Source organism: Balearica regulorum, chromosome 4 (genome assembly GCF_011004875.1).
Source record: "Balearica regulorum gibbericeps isolate bBalReg1 chromosome 4, bBalReg1.pri, whole genome shotgun sequence".
NCBI lineage: Eukaryota > Metazoa > Chordata > Aves > Gruiformes > Gruidae > Balearica > Balearica regulorum.
The window spans coordinates 15,197,017-15,216,222 of record NC_046187.1 but is presented as its reverse complement, the minus strand read 5'-3'; the positions used below and the strand labels follow the sequence as shown (position 1 = coordinate 15,216,222).

The 19,206-nt window shown below is 42.5% G+C and overlaps 1 protein-coding gene and 1 long non-coding RNA gene across 4 annotated transcripts in view; one reads left to right on the top strand and one right to left on the bottom strand.

Annotated features, from left to right (window-relative positions):
- Window positions 1–4,419, top strand: part of ZNF827 (zinc finger protein 827) — a 134,778-nt gene extending 130,359 nt beyond the window's left edge. For 2 of the 3 annotated variants that reach the window (XM_075751249.1, XM_075751250.1), the window contains one exon: window positions 279–4,419. In XM_075751249.1, the coding sequence (XP_075607364.1) occupies window positions 279–1,086 (808 nt within the window). In that variant the 3' untranslated portion in view covers window positions 1,087–4,419. The remainder of the gene's footprint in view (window positions 1–278) is intronic. The other variant, XR_012835228.1, reaches the window with a different exon arrangement.
- Window positions 4,420–5,193: 774 nt separating this feature from the next.
- LOC142601678 (uncharacterized) lies at window positions 5,194–18,959 on the bottom strand. Its single transcript, XR_012835230.1, has 3 exons — window positions 18,704–18,959; window positions 11,442–11,613; window positions 5,194–5,458 (listed from the first exon to the last, which is right to left on the bottom strand). It is a non-coding gene; the product is annotated as an uncharacterized LOC142601678 (long non-coding RNA).
- Window positions 18,960–19,206: the final 247 nt, after the last annotated feature.

Here is a 19,206-nt window from a genome sequence, read left to right as displayed (position 1 = left end):
AAGCCAGAAGATTAAAGGGATGCTCCTTCAGAGTGCATCAGTGTTTTCCTAGCAATGCGTGAGCCCTGCTGCCGTTACACGGGCAAACCTCTAAGTAGAGACGTGTCAAGGTAAACCAAGTATTGAAAAGAGACTTTACAGGGAGAACTAAGTGCCTTTTTTCTCCTCTTCAGTAGGTCAGAGAGGGGCTGAATGACAGGGTTAAACCAGGAGTGCGGGTCTTCAAGCTGAGTGACTTCTCTTTTCTCTGTCCCTGCCTTTCCTTGCTGTGTTGCCAGGTGCCCGTTCTGCATCTACTCCACTAACCGCCCCGCAGCGATGGAGTGCCACCTGAAGACTCACTACAAGATGGAGTACAAGTGTCGGATCTGCCAAACAGTGAAAGCAAATCAGCTGGAGCTGGAGATGCACATCCGAGAACACCGCCTTGGCAACCATTACAAGTGCGACCAGTGTGGCTACCTGTCCAAGACCGCCAACAAGCTGATTGAACACGTGCGTGTCCACACTGGGGAGCGCCCTTTTCACTGTGACCAGTGCAGCTACAGCTGCAAACGCAAAGACAATCTCAACTTGCACAAGAAACTGAAGCATGCTCCACGCCAGACTTTCAGCTGCGACGAGTGCCTGTTCAAGACTACCCACCCTTTTGTCTTCAGCCGCCACGTGAAGAAGCACCAGAATGGGGACTGCTCCGAAGAGGAGAAGAAAGGCCAGTATTCAACCTCCAAGGAAGCCAGTCCACTCCTATCTGTGAACAGCTCCAGAAACCTCCTGTCACCCCTCTCAGTTATGTCTGCCTCCCAGGCTCTGCAAACAGTGGCTATGTCAGCTGCACACGGCAGCGGGGCAGAGCCAAACTTGGCAGTGAAAGCTTTGGCCATCAACGGCACTTCCCTGTGCTTCGATAAATACTGGAACTCAGAGTTTGCCCACCTTATTCCTTTAACAATGTTTTTCCCCAAAAACCACTACGATCTCACATTCCATCCACCCAGACCTCAGACTGCACCGGGAGGTGCCTCTTCACCTAAACACTCCTTCCTTGCCTACCTTGGACTAACAGAAAGGGCAGAAACTGTCTGAGGGCAGTTACATTCTGTACCAAAAATACCCCAACAAACCCAGCAGGTATACATTGCTGCAAAACGTAGACCGAAGAGGTAACGAACACTTGTACTATATCATTAGTAAGGTTTAGAAAATGGCTCTGTGTGTATACTTATTGCATTGACATGAAAGCTGCTTTATTAAATCTTCAAGAGGTGACCTACTGCATACTTCTACCTTCAGAGGCATGTTCCCAGTACTCTTATCTAAGAAACTATTTTGTCTTGTTAAGCTGAGAAAAGAGTGTCCTTAATGGCAATCAGCACTTGTAAGATTACATATTGGTGCATTTCATTTTTGGGCTTTGTTTGCGTGCGGGTGTGTGAAAGAGAGCCTGCCTGTAGCGTGCCACAACATTGCTTTTGCACATCCCTTGTATTGGCTTATTTAATTATTATTCTTTCCCCCTTTTCACGCACTTGCTCCCTCCCTTCCCTCCATCTCCCCCTGAACTGTAGAGGTGTGGAAGGAGTAACGCTTGGTTCAGGGTGGATTGGTGTATTATTTCAGTGCTGTTTGCAGCTTCCTTTAGTTGTTTGATGCCTTGTACTCAGTTGTCAAGGGTTGAGGATTTGGGGTAGAACTGACAAGGAAAAAGTTGTTCTCAGCACTGCAGGATGAGAGTGTGACAATGAAAAGCGTGTGTATGTACACACACACATATACGCAGTGTGTGCAGCCTACACACCCACACAGCAGGCCCAATTCTTAACTGTTACACAGATGTAACAAACACCTACATCTGGGCCATAGCATACATCTTTTGTTTTAAAAGGGCATATAAATATTATAGATAGATATATATACTGTATTATGCAGTGGTTACCTTTTAGTTTGCAGGAACAACTTGTATAACTAGAATTCTATGGTGGAAAAAAAAAAATCCAACAAGGGGATTAAAAAAAGGGTATGGATAAATTCTGGGTATAAATACTCAGACTAAAAAAAAAAAGGCAGTTTTGCACAGTGCTTTAGTCTTGCACTAGTTTGTTTCTCACTTGCAAAAAAAAAATAAAAAATCTGTGGGCTGAAGGTAAGATGACTGTTTATTTGAAAAGGTACCAGTGACTTCTTTGAAATATAAAGCTATAAAAAGATGCTGTTTGAACCATACAGTTCTCTTTTGTACCCGCAGTATTTCAATTGTACTTGCAAATTCTACACTCCTATCGATACCCTCCATGTTATTAGTAATACTTTATTCCTTTTTGTTAATGGCGGATAGAGCGTACACTGCTAGGAAGCTAACGTTATACTTATTTAACGCTCCTACTTGTGGTCATTAAAATGACATGTTATATGTAGCACTTTATTGCAGGAAGAAGCAAATGCAGATTGGTTGTATAACCTTTGTTAATCTCAAAATGCCAAGAGTGATCTTAATTTAAGAGAAGCTAACTGACTGTTAATTGATTTGTGTTTCTTAGACAACTTAATATCCAGGAAGAAAGATCAGGATTAAAATTACTCTGCGTTAAAATTGGAAGTATAAAATATGAAACATTTCCAAATTATTATGTGACTTACAGGAATGCTTTCTTACTGGATTACTGTTTTCCGTGGTGTCTTTTGGATTCGGATCTCACTGTCTTTCACCAGGTATCAGAAATGTCTGACCTAGCTTTTGTCAGCATCCCCTCTCTGTCCCCTAGCCAAGCCACTGTAGGAGGTGCCCTGAGTCACATTGAACGCGCTATCTACCCACCCACCCTCGTGCTGTCTCGAAGGAACAATTTCTGCAGGTTGTTGTGGGAGGGGGATCCGGCACACCAGCTGGAGCCAACCCCTTGTTCATGACAGCATGAAAGCAACGCTCAGTTCAGGAAGGCATTTCTGGTCCACAAGGGCTCTTAGCCATATGCACAACTAGAAACGTAACTCAATCTTCATTAGTTCTTCAATGAAGCTTGTGTAGAAATACTTTTTGGATGCAAAACTTGCATCGTTTAACCTATTTGCAAGATTCCTATGTTTGTTTTGCACTGAGATGGCCAAACATTCTCCACTGTCATGACCAAACTCTTCCTGTTTGGGGAGGACATCCTGATCTGTGCACTCCTGTTAACATACTGGAAGCTATCTACAAGGGGGAAATTTCCAAAAGACTAGCAGGTTATCATTGGGAATTAGGAATTAAAGGACAGAGAAGTCCCATCATTTTGTTTACATTCCAGCAGACAGTTTTGGTTCTGACAAGCATGTGGCAGTTGTGTCTGAGTAAAGAAAAGCCATCTGTTCCAAAGTCTGTATAAACCTTTGTAAACAACCTACGTAACTCAGGGCCCTGTTTGCCATGCTTTACTCCATCACAACTCCTGGTAACCTCCCCCCAGCTCCCCTGCCCCGCCCCCCCCGGCATACAGACAAAATATAGAAAATGCTGTATAAGTAAATACTCAAAGCATAAAAAATTTAGTATCTCAACAGCATGAAATATGCAGCCTGCATCTAGAAACTATACTAGTTCTTTTAAATACACTCCATGCGTATATCTCTTACTCCACCATAGAAGAGCAAACACTTCCAAAATCAAAAAGCTTATTTTTCAAACCGACAGGTAAAGTACAGCTGTCTAGGAGGAAGAAGTAGGAATATTAGTGGGACACCTTATGTAAACCAAATGGCAGTTTAAATAGGGCTGGAACTTCCAAGAATGAGCTGTCAGCATGCAAATGCCACGTGTTCAACAATGTTCCACTGTACCAGTACCTGACATAGCAATGTTTAATGTACCTGGGAAATTTGTTTAGCACTTTGGAAAGGATAAATTAATTCTTTCTGGCAAGTTATAGAAGTTTTCTCTGTAAGGAAAAGTGTGTTAGGAGGTTTTTATTTTTTTAAGAAAAAAAATACAATATTTATCAGAGCTCATGCATATTAAAGTAATTGGTTTGCAGTTCAAGGCTAAAGAAAGGAATGTTCTCCAGAGGTTTCCCCCTACCGACTAATGACCAACAGTTCTGATAAATTCCCCCCACCATAAAGGTAATTTCATACTAGTTTTCACTATGCATTCTTTAACGAAAGCTAGCGTGTTTTTCCATTCAGTAATTCAGTTAAAGTTCTCGGCACTTTTTTCTTTCTTTTTTTTTTTTTTTTTACTTGTTGTATTATGTTCAAATATCATTCTGTCAAGGTTTGTGTACATTAATAAAAATTTGTATTGTATAAAGCTTTTTGCATTATAAGGCTGTACAGGGTCATTTTGACAGTAACTGGTATATTCCTTTGCATCTTATGTTGCATTGCCAATTTCTAGTGTATCCAGTTTGGAAGTACAATATACTCTAATTAAAAAGGTTGGCTATATTCTTGTTTCTTTTTGGTTTTGCTTCCTCTCTTTTTTTCACCTTAAATAGATTTAGGTTTGATTCGGAGGGAGGGGGAAAAGATTCCCCTCCAAGACAAGAAGATACAAAGGAAAAAGGTAAGATGCTATCAAAGGTTGAAATTGAAAAGGAAAGCTCTGGTTACTACTACCGATGAAGAAATAGAGTGAGTATTCCTAGGATGACTACAGGACTTCTCTCTGTGGGCTCTGTACTCGTAGCGACCTGCCCGGTCAGTTCTGCAAGGGGTAGTGCCTCTTCTGAGGAGTCTGCTCAGTCGTGCGGATGAGGGAGCTCTCCAGCCCTACCCTCAGCCCTGCAGTTTGAAAATCAGGTCCTTAAGCAGTAGTTTGGTGAACCTGGCCTTGCTTGGGGGTAGCCCCAATGGAATCAGGAGAACTCCTTCCTTAAAGAGGAGCTACGCAGTGGATAAACGAACATTGTGCATTAAAAGATTGTAGTGGAAATATTTTTTTTTAATTGTAAAAATATCATGTACGCATTTTGTCAGCATTTTAGAAAAACCTATTTTTTTTCACCAAAGATTAATGAAATAATTAAAATGCACAGAGGAGGCTAAAGAGGAAACCCTAAGAGCAGACAGATTTCCAAGAAGCAAATACAGCATGGGCTCCACTGAACAAGAAAAGATACTGAACATCCTAAAAGGAAGTTAGAGTATTTAAACACTAACCAAGAAAAAAAAATCTGGGTATTTCAGATAAATTAACGTTAACATTAAATACATGTGGGAATTGCCCTTTGCCCTCAGGGCAGTGTTAAGGTCTTATCAACCTAAAAATTCTTACAGTTATTTCTGCTGGGGTGTGGATACTGATTTTTCAGGGCCTCTATCGGTACCTCATTAGAGTACGTGGTGCTGTTAACAGCTCATGTGTTGAATCCATGGCTCCTCCTTTTGCTGGGGCCTAGTTAGGTGAAGGGATGGCATCTCCAGCTCTGATGCTGGGACGGTAAGTCACGTTCCAGAAGAGGTGGTCTTTCCTCTTGCACTACATCTGTAATAGAAAATATAATGTGATACTCTGTGTGGGGTTTTTTGCACTATGCATAAATAGTTATCCTAGTAATTAAAAGACAATCATGCAAATTCTCTGGTATAATTTTGAAAGATATTGCAGAGATTGATGTACTAAGTCCTGATAATATCCTGATGGTTTTAAAACAGATGTTTTAAAACAGTTTGTGTAAATTGTTACAGTTCTGTTGTAAATTTTTATAACCGTTCACTTAATTGAGACAATGGTTTAAGATGTAGGTTCAAATGTTCAGTTAAAAGAAGCAGAGAAGGTGCAGGGAGTGAATCAAAGAGCACCTGGGCTGGCAGAGGAGAGGGGACACAGCTGTCTCTGGAAGCAGTGTACTCTGCACTATTTGACAGTGTCTCTAGGAGCGGGCTGAGCAGAGACCTGAACTATCCTGCCTGCGTAAGTAGCCAGCTGGTGGTTAAGTGCAAGTCTTGTAGTAGCTCCAGCCCTTGAGTCTTACTGTAAACTTTTGTTTAAAAGCTCAGGCTTGGCCAATCTCAACCAAAACACCAACCCTCCTCTTGCAATCAGCCTCTCTAGCTTTACAAAACCCATACATCTGACAGAAGAACCCCATGTGCACCCAAACAGGGGTGTGTCACACGCTGGTATGTGATAAAGAGCCACTGTCTTTGCAGCAGATGGCTGTAACATGCTTGTTGACCTGCACAATTTTAATCAATTAACTCAGTTTGACCTAATCTGTCTTTTCTGATACACGCACCAATATATTTGTGTGGCGATAAGAAACATCTTAGTTTGTGTATTGACCCTCTCAGGACAGCAAGAACTGCCCTGTTTTCATTCTCCATATATTTTTAGTATGCCACATACATTAAAAAAAAAAGATAATTAACTTAAAAGTGGACATTTTTTCAAGCAGAATTATTTCTTACAATCCTACATCTGCCATAGTCATCATAAGCCCAGGCAGAACAAAGCTTAAGAGAGAGAGACTTTGGGGGGGGGGGGGGGGAACAAAAAACAACCCACCCTATAATTTTCTGTAACACTTGACTATACAGAGGGATTCTTTTGCAGAGAGCTGGCATAATTTATGCAGAACCACGTTTTAAAATACATGTTGTGTTAAAAATATATCAGTTGTGCTCCTAACAGACATCTGCATTATATCATCCACCATCGTATCTGCTGCTAATTGGCCTCCTTGTTGACAAGTCTCAGCAGCAAGGTTAAGTACTGGCTGTAAAAGCAATCTAGCCTCTTGCCCGTGAGGTCAGAGCTCAGGCAGACCGTGCAGGAGCCTGCACACCCTCTTCCCTGCTATATATTTTCTGAGAGCTAATAAAACACTGGCGCAATCACTCCTACCCGGAGGTCTGCCAACCACTACAGTGTCCGCAGAGCTGCAGTAAGTGGTATGTTGTTGCAGAAGTACTCAAGTTGTCTGCAAGGGAAGAGGCATCATCTTTTGTATCAAAGTTTTAGAAACTACCAATGAAGCATCTAAAAAGGCCAGAAGTGACAGCTAACCTTGGACATGGGGCAGCTGAGTTCTGAGCGCCCAGCAGGAGCTCCAGGGCAATTCATCTTGACCAAATATTCTACTAACTGCTTTTAAAAAAAATCTTGGCCTAAAAATCCTGGTGGGAGGGTGCAAGGAACAGCCTGCTGCCTGCTTCCCCAGGAGCGCGTACCGGCTGGAGTACGGTACTGCTGGCATAGAGCCAGTCGGGACAGCTCAGACATCGCACGTGTCCTGGTAAATCTAGGCTGAGTTAACAGGTTACATCTGAACCAAAGACCAGAATTTTACTTGGCTTGTGAGCTTCTTGCGTAGCTCTTGGGAACATAACGCTATGTATACTAGGACACCATCCAGTTGCTAGATACCAGGCAATACATCAGAAATGCAGCTGCTGTGTTTCCACATGTGCACAACAGCTGTCCACGACCAACCCGGCTATATTTACATGTATGACTCTCTTAAGTACCCACTATCAGAAAAGAAAAAGATAATTTAGGGCTGGAACCGAGCAGTAGTGGGGGGTGGGGACACACCAACTGGAAATGTTTCATTATGGTTAAAAAAAAACAAAACAAACAAAAAAAACCCACACACACACACCCCCCAAAAAAAAAACCCCAACCCAAAAAGTGGCACTTCTCTGCATCCTTGTGAAGCCTCTGTGGCCTACTTCCCTACTTTAAGATGGGGGTGGGGTGGGGGATGAGAGGGTGGTGGTGGCGTGTTTCCATGCTATGAGGGGGTTTTGCTTTGTTTCATTTTTAATCCCCCCTCCCCCGATTAAAATGCAACTCGTGGCACAACTCGGGGGAAAAAAAATAAACAAACAAACAAACAAAAACCCACCAAAAAAAACCCCCAACACACAAATACCAAGAATGCAAAAATAACAGGTTTTCCAATTTAGGCTATAGTTAATGAACAAAGACTTTGAGTTCCTGTAGTATCCTCTGTTGTTTGCACGTAGTTGTGCTCAACTTTACTTTTCAAACCTCTATTTTCTATCACATACCTTTTTTTTCCCCCCAGCACTTCTCAGCTCTGCCCCCCCCCCCCCCCCCCCCCCGGCCCCCCATTTCAGTGGAGCTGCAAACTTTGGATTGTTACTTTTCTGGGAAGGTGGCTGTTTAAATAAAGAATAGAAAAAATGCTCTCTATTGCTGAGCCCCTAGACCTTCGTGCCAATGTTCGCATCACAGCCTAATGCAACCAGAACCAAAAATAGGCCCTCGCTTTCTGGCTGGTCAAAAATACCAAATACTTTCTTGATTCTGTCTCTGTTATTTAAGACTGGAATGTTCATTCACATGCTAGACTGAAGAATTTGCTTTTAACAGATTTAACAGGAAGGCAGTTGGGAGGGTCAAAGCTGTAACTTTGCTTGCACATAAATGAGTAGGACTTTAGAACCTATTTACACATAACTGTATGAATGAATATGAGGATGTTTTCCCGAGCTTGCGCTCATTGCCTCCTTAAGCATTTTTCCACAAACAGCCACATAAGCCTGGTCTATCCCCTGCTCAGAAAAGGCTTGCTACTTCTCTCTGCCCGAACACCATGACAGTGGCACTACCAGTGCAATGTCCAACGCTGACTAACTTGCCAAAATGCCAGCCACGGCCAGCCTCAGGCACCTCCGTGCCATTGCACATCTCATGCTGTGTAGCATCATGCACACAGAGTTTGTCTGGGTACTGACAGCAACCATTGCTTGAGGAGAAAGCAAAAAGTCATTTGGCTTCCTTGTAGGACTAACTTCTCTAAAACTGTGTGGGTAGATTAATGTAGAATTTCTTGCTAGAACCAGCAAAATAAATAATGATAAACTATACATGTATTTCTTGTATTGCAGGGATTAACGCTTTCCTGATACCCAGACTTTCCAGTACACAGCATACAACTGTATTCCATTACAGTTAGAAGCAGCAGTTGTTTTAGCAATTAAAAAAAAAATAAATTTCCTGAGACTGAGAAAAAGAGTTTAAATGGCATGAAAATATAAGTAAAGATAAATAGTTGCAGGAGTGCTCCCTCCATCCATACGATTCTGAAATAATATGCATACATTGGTGGCTGTCACTCATGCCATTGACACTTTAAAATGTACCAGACTAGCACTATTCGCAGGTGTTATCAGTGATGCCCATTTACACTCTGAATATTTAGTAAGCAAGCATTAAGACTTCATGTTTTTCTACCTAGCTACCTACTTTTAATGGAACTGCATACCTAGAATTTAATGAAAAGATCTAAATGTAATGCTAATGTGATTTAAAAATATGCACTGAATCTTTTAAGTAAGTTGACGTTTCAATTAAAAATAAATAAGATCCAGTTATATGGTGACACTGTGATAAGACTGCGTTTTTGCCAGTCAAGTTTCATTCTTATTCAGAGCGACAGATTTCTCTAAGATAAGATAGACAGAGCCAGGAAGAACAGTCCTCCAGCCACTCAAATTAGGAACATATAATTAAGGCTGCACTCACTTCCCAAAAGCGGGATATCACATTTTATGGATAAACATATTTTGCAATAAACACATTGTTACTTTCCTGTGGTTAGTGTAGTAAAGCTAATAATTGCATAATAAAATGTAATTCACATCCAGTTTTAACAGGAAAACAATGCCATGTGCACTGCAAAAGGTTATTACATCCATCTATGTGGGCGTACCTATCGTCTAAAGGTCTCGCAAGTCCCTTCTTTAACTTGGTTGGAGTAGCTCTGCTTTACGACAGCGAGCCCCTTGGTGCATACAGTTTGGCAGCACTCGGCTCTGGGCGGGTGGTCTCAGCACACTCAATGGCCCCAGACATCACCCAATGGCCCAACGTTCGCATGGTGCCAAGCTCCAGCTGCTTCACGGGCATGTTGCGGTCACGGCAGCATGTGTACCTGGAAAGATGACACCCCCCGCCCCACCCACCCCCACGGCATTCTCAGTATCCTGGGCCAGCTCAACTCATGTATCAAGGAATTTAACAGTAAAAAAAGAATCTGCATGTTTCCTTCTAAGCTCTATTTAATTAACTAAGGTCCCTTTGGTGCTGCCACAGTAAATCACATCTGACGTATTCCTAACATGACTGCCTGAGACCTAAGACCTGTTGTCACCGAACCTGGTCTTTTCTTTAAACCTATTCATATCTCCAGCACTGTGCTGTTCCACAAGTTCCGTGTAAACCCACTATGTAAAAAAAAAGTACCTTATTTGCTGCAGTGATACGCTAAATCCCCGCAGCTACTTGCACTGCAAAACCAGTTTCTGATTAGCCTTTCCCAAGCTCTGTTACAGCTGCCTGCTGCAGGCCCTTCAGCTGGACAGCCCCACTCAGTTTTGCTCCTGCCACAAGCAAAGGCCACTTCATACTTGTGATCATCGCTGTTACCCTCCTCTGGCCCTCTCCACTTACATGAAAAGCTCATTCTGCTCACAGTTCGCTTCCATATGTGGTAAAAGGGTTGACCCTGCTAGATGGGCCTGTTCATTCCTCAATTCCAGCCAGTATCCTGCTCTCAGGGTAAATGCTACTGACTAACACTTCAGAAGAAAGAAGAATTTTTTAAAAATTCAGAAATTGGGATTGCTCAGAGATTTCTTCCACTGGAATGTTTTGCTGTCAGACAAGTTTTAAAAGATACAGGAATGTCCTGTGGAGCAGAATTTGTGGTTCCTGATGATGAGCACTACTGGCTGTATTCTGAGCAACTTGCCTTTGGATCTGGTTGCGAAAATCCTTTACACAGAGAGGTTTTCCTGAGCATTCTTTAAAAACTGGATGTTTTCCATCAGGATTTTTGATTCTGTCACTGTAATAGACAGACAGTTCCTCAACTTTTATATTTGCTATTGGCAGCACAAGTCACATGAGTCCTGTCATTAGTTTTTTTTGTCACCTCATCAATAGTTTGTCAAGATCCAGGCTCTTATTTGGTGGTAAAGACTTCAATAATCCCCCACGTTTAGGGCGCCAAAACAAAATGGGTGGGGTAGGGGTTTTTTTGTACAGTTCAGAAAATTTGCTTCCCATGGGACTTTTTTAGCTTCCTGGGCCAGACTAACAGAGGAACTAAGACACCTAACTTTTAATGACCAAATAAAAATGAAATAGATCACCAAAAACCATGACTGGCAGCCAGACAGAGAGAGGCCAGGACTCTGACGTCTCTAGTGTGAATGTTCCCTAGCTGCCAAAAGCTTGCATGGTTCAAAGCTCACTCTCAGCACTGCCAAACAACCAGGGACTACCTCCTCCCAAGTCATCTGCCAATTCATGACAGGCCAAAAAACTCAAATAAATCCCTTAGTTCTGCAGCTCTTTCTAGAAACTTCAAAAAGAAATGCTATTTACACCTCTAACTCCTCTGAGATCTGCTGTCTGTACGTATGTTGACATTGACTTTACTATGCAAACACTGAAAGCCAGAGAACTTCCACCTCAACAGTAGTGCACATACCTTGTCTCCTCTTGCTCTGTTCTTGCAGAGGGTGGGCTGCTTGTTGTAGCAAGTTGCAGTGTCATAACAAACTCAAATCAATTATTCTGCTTCTACAGTAAGACTGCTAAGTCCTTCAGATCGTCTCATCAAAGGCTCAGTAATGCAAGGGGACTTTATGAAGACTTCTTTCCTGTTAATACAAAAGGCAAAAGCACCTGCAACACCCAATAATGCAATCAATATTGTCAGTCAACTGAAATCTGAAATCTTACACCATCCCAAGGAAGCATTCAACTTGAATTCTGATGGTAGCCTTGTTTCCCCTTTCCTTCCTGGCAAGAAATAGGACAGCCAACAAAGCTATCTTCAAGGAAAGATCCTCTCCCACTTATTCAAAGGTCTTCTTTGAAAGATTTCTTTGGAAGGTGGGAGACCACAGAGAAACCTCCCACCCATGGGCTCAGACCAGAGACAGCTGCTAAAAGTGCTCTGTAATTGCAGGGAACAAAGTCTCACCCATTTCAACTCCAGCAGGCAATCTGGGACACTGGGCAGACACAGCCCAAGAGAGGAGAGCAGCCTGTCCACACACCATCCATTTGCCCATACTGATATATCTCGTGGTGTTCCAGTTTCTCTTACTAATGGACAATCAAGCATGCACCAGACCCCATCCAGTCTTCAGGTCATTAAAGGGAGGACCTGAGACTCAGGTGGCAACACCTGAGATTGGCAATAAAACTCTCCAGGAACCGAGAGGCATGGTTTGAGGCTCTACTGAGAGAGCTGTAGGAGGACCCGAAACCAACACTTTCTTGCTGGCAAGCTCAATGTGGCTGTGCCCTGACACAGCCTGCAGGTTATTTTGGACATGAGAGGTGTCAGAAAATAGATTAATGCAGCCCAACTAGGAAATGGGGAATGCATCCACCATGGTTTGCAGGCTGGCCCTGAAGCAAAACAACTGTTTTTTCTTAATTTATAAGGCATGGAAGTTAACCTTGAGATACTGCCAGTTCACAATACAGTTCTTTTTTCCTGTTTATGATCAAACAGTACAGCATAATTCAAACCCACGTCCTGGAAAGGTGAACAGCAGCCAGCCACAGCTGCTGCTCAGGGCACCTGCTTCCAATGATCTACCCTCTTCCTTGCACAAATAATGTCAGAAGATGAACACCTTATTTAAGTAATTATCCATCCTCATCCGCTGACTGCACGTCTTTCTTTGTGCTGCCACTATATTATATGTCCCCTCAACTATACAGGACTTCTTTTATTCAAAATATGAAATAATGCAAACACACTAAATACCACAGTGCAGTGACTTTTTTTTTTAACACTTTAAAAGCAGTATTTTCTTTTTTTTTTTTTTTTGCAGGAACAAACTGCAGACAACCCACGTCAGCAGCCAAATTAAAACAAACAAGTCTTTCTGAATGAAAGGTGCTCTTTCTAGAGACTCAGGCTCACTCATTAACTCCACAATTAATGGACTGCAGATTCTTCAGCTTTTGGGAAATACAGTTTGACAATTTGTAGAGGAAGACCGATTTTTATTTATATACATCTATAAATAAACACTTCATACTGTGACACTGGCAACTCAGATGCATCTTTTGAAGAGAAACGGTCAGGACTTTGGGTGAGGGAGTATAGTGTGAATCCTTTTCTAACTCCAACTGAAAAATGCATTTTCCCTTACCACATCTAACACTGGTGAAGGCGGCTGCACCGGTCAGATGCCCCTCGCTGCCAGGAGGCAGCAAATCATGCCTGACAAACGTGGTGGCCTTCTGTGATGGGGTTACAGCATCAGTGGGCAAGGGAAGGGCAACTGACATCATCTACCTGGACTTGTGCAAGGCATTTGACACTGTCCTGCACAAGATCCTTGTGGATTGGAGAGACATGGATTTGATGGATGGACCACTCGGTGGATAAGGAATTGGCTGGATGGTCGCACTCAAAGAGTTGTGGTCAACGGCTCAATGTCCAAGTGGAGAACAGTGATGAGTGGCGTTCCTCAGGGGTCAGTACTGGGACCAGCACTGTTCAACATCTTTGTCGGCGACATGGACAGTGGGATCGAGTGCACCCTCAGCAAGTTTACTGATGACACCAAGCTGTGTGGTGCAGTCAACATGCTGGAGGGAAGGGATGCCATCCAGAGGGACCTTCACAGGCTGGAGAGGTGGGCCCGTGTGAACTGCATGAAGTTCAACAAGGCCAAGTGCAAGGTCCTGCACGTGGGTCGGCGCAATCCCAAGCACGACTATAGGCTGGGCGAGGAATGGATTGAAAGCAGCCTCGAGGAGGAGGACTTGGGGATGTCAGTTGATGAGAAGCTCAACATGAGCCGGCAGTGTGCGCTTGCAGCCCAGAAAGCCAACTGTGGCCTGGGCTGCATCAAAAGAAGTGTGACCAGCAGGTTGAGGGAGGTGATCCTGCCCCTCTACTCCACTCTTGGAAGACCCCACCTGGAGTACTGCATCCAGCTCTGGGGGCCCCAGTACAAGAGAGACATCGAGCTGTTGGAGAGAGTCCAGAGGAGGGCCACGAAGCTGATCGGAGGGATGGAGCACCTCTCCTGTGAGGACAGGCTGAGAGAGTTGGGATTGTTCAGCCTGGAGAAAAGAAGGCTCCAGGGAGATCTAATTGCAGCTTACCAGTACCTGAAGGGGGCCTACAGGAAAGATGGTGAGGGACTGTTTATCAGGGAGTGTAGTGACAGGACAAGGGGTAATGGGTTTAAGCTGAAGGAGGGTCGATTTAGATTAGATGTTAGAAAGGAATTCTTTACTGTTAGAGTGGTGAGGCACTGGAACAGGTTGCCCAGAGAGGTTGTGGATGCCCCATCCCTGGAAGTGTTTAAGGCCAGGTAGATGAGGCTTTGGGCAACGTGGTCCAGTGGAGGGTGTCCGGGCCTGTAGCAGGGGGGTGGAACTAGATGATCTTTAAGGTCCCTTCCAACCCAAACCATTCTATGATTCTATGATTGCAGCCTGCCCTCTCAGGCTAGAGAGAGGTCTGTCAGCCTTTGCCAAATGAGTCAGAAGGCAGTGATGCAAAGATACCCTGTAGAAGGAAATTAAAGAGAAGAGCTTTGCAAAAGTGGGATTTTGCTCTTAGTAATTAAAAGTAGCGTGAATTTCACACTGGCTCCAGCAGCTTTCCATCTACGGACAGAAATAAGGAAAAGGGGAACAACACACAGTGCAATTCACTGCCAGAAAGATCGCAGAAGTACGCCTTCATGAGAACCTTAAAATAGGACCAGATGGAAAACTTGAGGGATGGATAGTTTTAGCAAGGCCACACCACGTAAACAAAAGATATCAAGGGAGGGAGGAAGGATCCGAATGGATTTTAATCTGTTGGGCTACAGAACCCAGGTTTCCTGACTAAGAGCAATGCCTTGAACTACTTAACCACAAACAGGTCTCCTGAAAAAAGTTATGCCCTTAAAGTTATTTACACAACATCTGGGAGGTCTGATCTTGCCAGCCCTGCATCTTCTCTCCTCCAGCTGCAAAACCTTTTATATCCTCAGTAGTTCTTGCCCATCATAAAGCAGTGAAAAACCCCTGGTCAAAAAAAAGTCAGAAGTGCAGAACCCAGAAAGAAGTGAGACCTGCGGCAATTGATTTAGGACTCTGCTCACCATTTTCTTTAGCACATTTTCCCTGGTTCTGAGTAGTCCAATACGCTTCTGAAGGAGCATGAAGCAGTTTGACTTATTGAGGAGGGTAAAAAACAGATGGTAACAAGTGGTTGTTCCTTTTACCTTAGCTGTAAATCTGACTACAACACAGTGCACGGCATCAATTACAAACATGTATGGGCAGATATACAGCATGCTGCTTGCCCTGACCAAGCCATAGAGCAGCAGGGAAAAAATAAGGCTCTCTAGCAAGACATAAAAATACTCAAATCTGTTGTAAATAGAAGTCCAGTTTTAAGGACATCTAAACTCTCCTAATTCCAGAAAAACATCACTACTACCTAGACAGAGTAAGCCTACCCACAGATCCCAAATATCCCATAGCAGATGCAGATTTCAGTTGGTAACGTGAGCATTTTTAAGGAGCAGTGTGGTGCAAGACTATTCATTAGGATTAAATATATATATATATATATATTCAAATCAGGTCAAATTGAATGTTTGATAGGGGCAACATGGTAGCTATGTCTTGGTGGGTTCCTAGGAGAGATAAAGAAGTTCTGAGGAAGTACAACCCCACCCGAACCATCCAGGAACGTAATCCTTACAGGAGGCAATCTAATCACCAATGCCATGACTGCTTTGCTGTAAGTCAGACCTGGTGATGGATCACAAAATCTATAGGTTGATTCATGTCATACTTGGTGTTAAAATACTGTATGTTTTGACAGGTTTGCAGGAGCAAAGTTGAGGACTGACAGCAACTCACCTAGCTCTTGGAATGGATTTATACCAAGAGGAACCACTAAGCCATCTGATGCCAGAAAACACAAACCACACAGACCTTGAAACCTCCTTTTCTGCCACAAGGACTCGAGCTTCACGCTGCCCAAACGGCGGGACCAGGAGCATGAACTGAGAGACTCTCTAAAGAGATCATTTGTCTCTTTTGTGTGGGATGTTTTACATGGGTCTCTCTGGAGTTCCCTAGTAGGGAAGGCAGATGTACTCAACACCTAAATTATGTAGTGATCAGCATTTACCCCGAATCATTTGGCATTGATCACGAGATTATTTTTTTTCCTCCCTTGCTGACAGTACACTGTTTTTCCTATGTGGGACTGTTTGACTATGGCTGGCTGACTTGATCACCAGGAAGAATGAAAGCAGGATGCCTGATCAAGTACCAAACCACCACTCAAACCCACTGACTAGCATCTACAGTTCAATTTCTGATTTAACCAACTTCAGTTGGTCCAGTTGTGAAAACCAACACCCCCACCCCCCAAAAAAAACCCACACCAAAATTCAGTACAAACAACAAACTAGATAGAGGCAGGGAACATCTACATTATTTTTTCAAAGCAATAACTATTATGACTGGTACCTCTGAGAATTAAACAGAGCAAGCTCTCCAGTGTTTTGACCTCCACAAGGTCATGTTCACAAGTCAGTGACTGTAAGAGCCAAGCTGGCATTCCCAATGCCCACAACAATAGACCCAATTACTTCAACCAACAAGCATTAAAAAGCAAATGCAGCACATAAAGCTCCTATTGCTTTGTTAATTCAAATACATATATCTGCAGATAAAAAGAAGACAGACCAGCACCCTTGCCCTTTCTGTATGCTATACATGCTCTGGTTTCTTAAACTTCCCTTACACATTTTGTTTTCTTTTTTTTTTTTTTTTTCCCCCCTGGTGTTTGCCTGTTTGGAAACAGTTCACTCAAACTCAAACCAAAACAGGGCTGAGGAAATTGATTCGGTAACTGTTTTGTGAAAGTTGTTCTTCCCACCACTATTCACTGCAATTTTTCAGACCTGGCTAAGAGAAAATACCATTTTGTTCTTCTTTCAATTGCAGATGCATAGATCTAGGTCCCCAGTAAAAATATAAATTCAAGCTTCACACTTACTACTCAGCAATTATTTTGAATTTTCTAGGTAACCTAGCAGTTCAAATTATTCATTTAGAGGAAAAAAGAAGAAACATTAAGCTTCTGTAAGTACACTGCTGAAGCAGTAAGTTCAAAGGGGATCAACAGCATTTTATAAAAGGTAGATAAAAAAAATCTACAAGATCCAGCAATACCTACCAGATACCCCAGTCCCTGGGACATTTGAGGAATGGCTGTGACCAAATGTTAATGAAAACCCCTTCACAAGTATTCAGTATCTTCTCCCCTGTCCCACTGGGTGGGGATAGGGTTTGCCTTCCTCCCTGGAAGCAGAGGAGCTGTACTGATCAGAAAGGTGAGCTGAATATGGAGTTTAATATGACTGTTAATGGGGAGGCTATTTATGCCTACTTTGTAAATGTCCCTATTTATTTTAAATAAAGTTGTGTTAGAAGAGCAGAAGCAAAAATACCGATCAAGAGTATAGCAGACAAAACTAACTGTGGAAGTGATACTGCTCCGGAAAAATGCAATGGAGCCAATTTTACAAGGTTGGTATTTATGTATTATTAAGGACATTATGCAGTGACCTATTAATACATCCAGAGCCCTTTGTTGCCCTATTATCAATAACAAATGGGAGCCTTCTGTACTATTTTGGGAAATGACCTTTCTCCACAGCGTAGTGTAGCACAAGCCAGGAACCTCCCAAGCTGTAATTCCAGCTCTGCCATCGACTTGCTGTGTGATGAGGGAAAGTTGCTTTAACCTGTTTCTTTTCTGTAAAGTTGTAGTGACACTCGCCTACCTCTCAGCTCAGAGTAGTGTTTTACTCAGTTCAAATATTTGAGGAGAGCTTTGAGGATGCAAAATGCCAGATCAGTGTGACACATTGCTGCAGCTGCTTAAGGATTTTAGCACAGCAGAAATTCAGCTGCAGCCGGAAGAACATATTGCACAGAGCTACAAAGATTTCCCTTTTCACAGGTGAGAACTTATAGCCACTAGCTTTAGGCTACAAGTCACCACCTAGTAACATTTAACTTGTCAGCGATTTCAGCTACAGACGTTCTCAACACACAAGAAAAGAAAAAGCTCGATACTTGTTCCCACCTACACACCAGCAGAATTTAGGGTAAGGTTAACAACTCACATAATGGCAAAGGATACACCTAAAATAACAGCATGCAGAGACCATAGGATGATAATTACTGGGAATGAGCAGAACGCACAGTGGATACTCAGTTTGTGCAGTCTGGTACATTTCAAAAGAAAAAAAAAATAGTTTGGGTTACAGGAAGTTACAGAGATTAAAAAAATAGAGCAGAGACTGTAACAACATCAGCTCTTTCTCTCTCTCTCTAAATAAATAAAAGTCACGACTAAATGAAGTCATTCTGAAACATGAATTATTTAATTTGCTTTGGCGGAATATTCCCCAGGCTTAACCCCCTCAAATTGTGGTAAAAGGTGGGAAACAATCTGATCCTGTACAAATTACAGGAACGTGCATAAGCACACAATGAAACTATAGGAAGGCTATACTCCCAACTTCGAAAAACCAATCACTTAACTCTTTTCCAAGGGCAGAGATAATTTATTTTCTCACTTCTCTCTTGCCTCACTACAAAAGAAAAGGCTAGATACTGATACAGTATTTTATAATTGTCTAATAACTTTCATAATTTCACCAACAGCTTCCAAATAAAACTTACTTCATGGCTTGAGACCCATCCCGCTGGAGAAAATTCCATTTCAATTCCTTTGCAATTGACAGCACAACTCAAATTCCTAAATCTGCATCCCCAATTCTTCAGAAATAAAGTGAGTTTCACAGCATGAAAGATTTAACCTGCAAGCCACACCACCACACCCATATTTATGTGATGAAGTTCCCAGGGTGAACACTGTTCTTCCATCACGATGGTCCTCAAATATCCTCCAAAACTCTTTAGCTATTATTTAAAAGCACTTTGTTTTATACAGAGGTAGACAGCAATATATTGACACAGATGTTTAAGCATGACATAATTCAAGTTTTTATAAGAATTAAATTATAGCAGTTATTGAAATCCATGTTTTAATTTAATATTTAATAGGTCTCTACTGACAGATTGCATTTACTAATCTTAATTAAACAGTGCCAGAGACATCTCATTCATGTTCTCCAATTGAACTATGCCAAATTTTAGACCTGGGCTATGGATCCATGGATGTA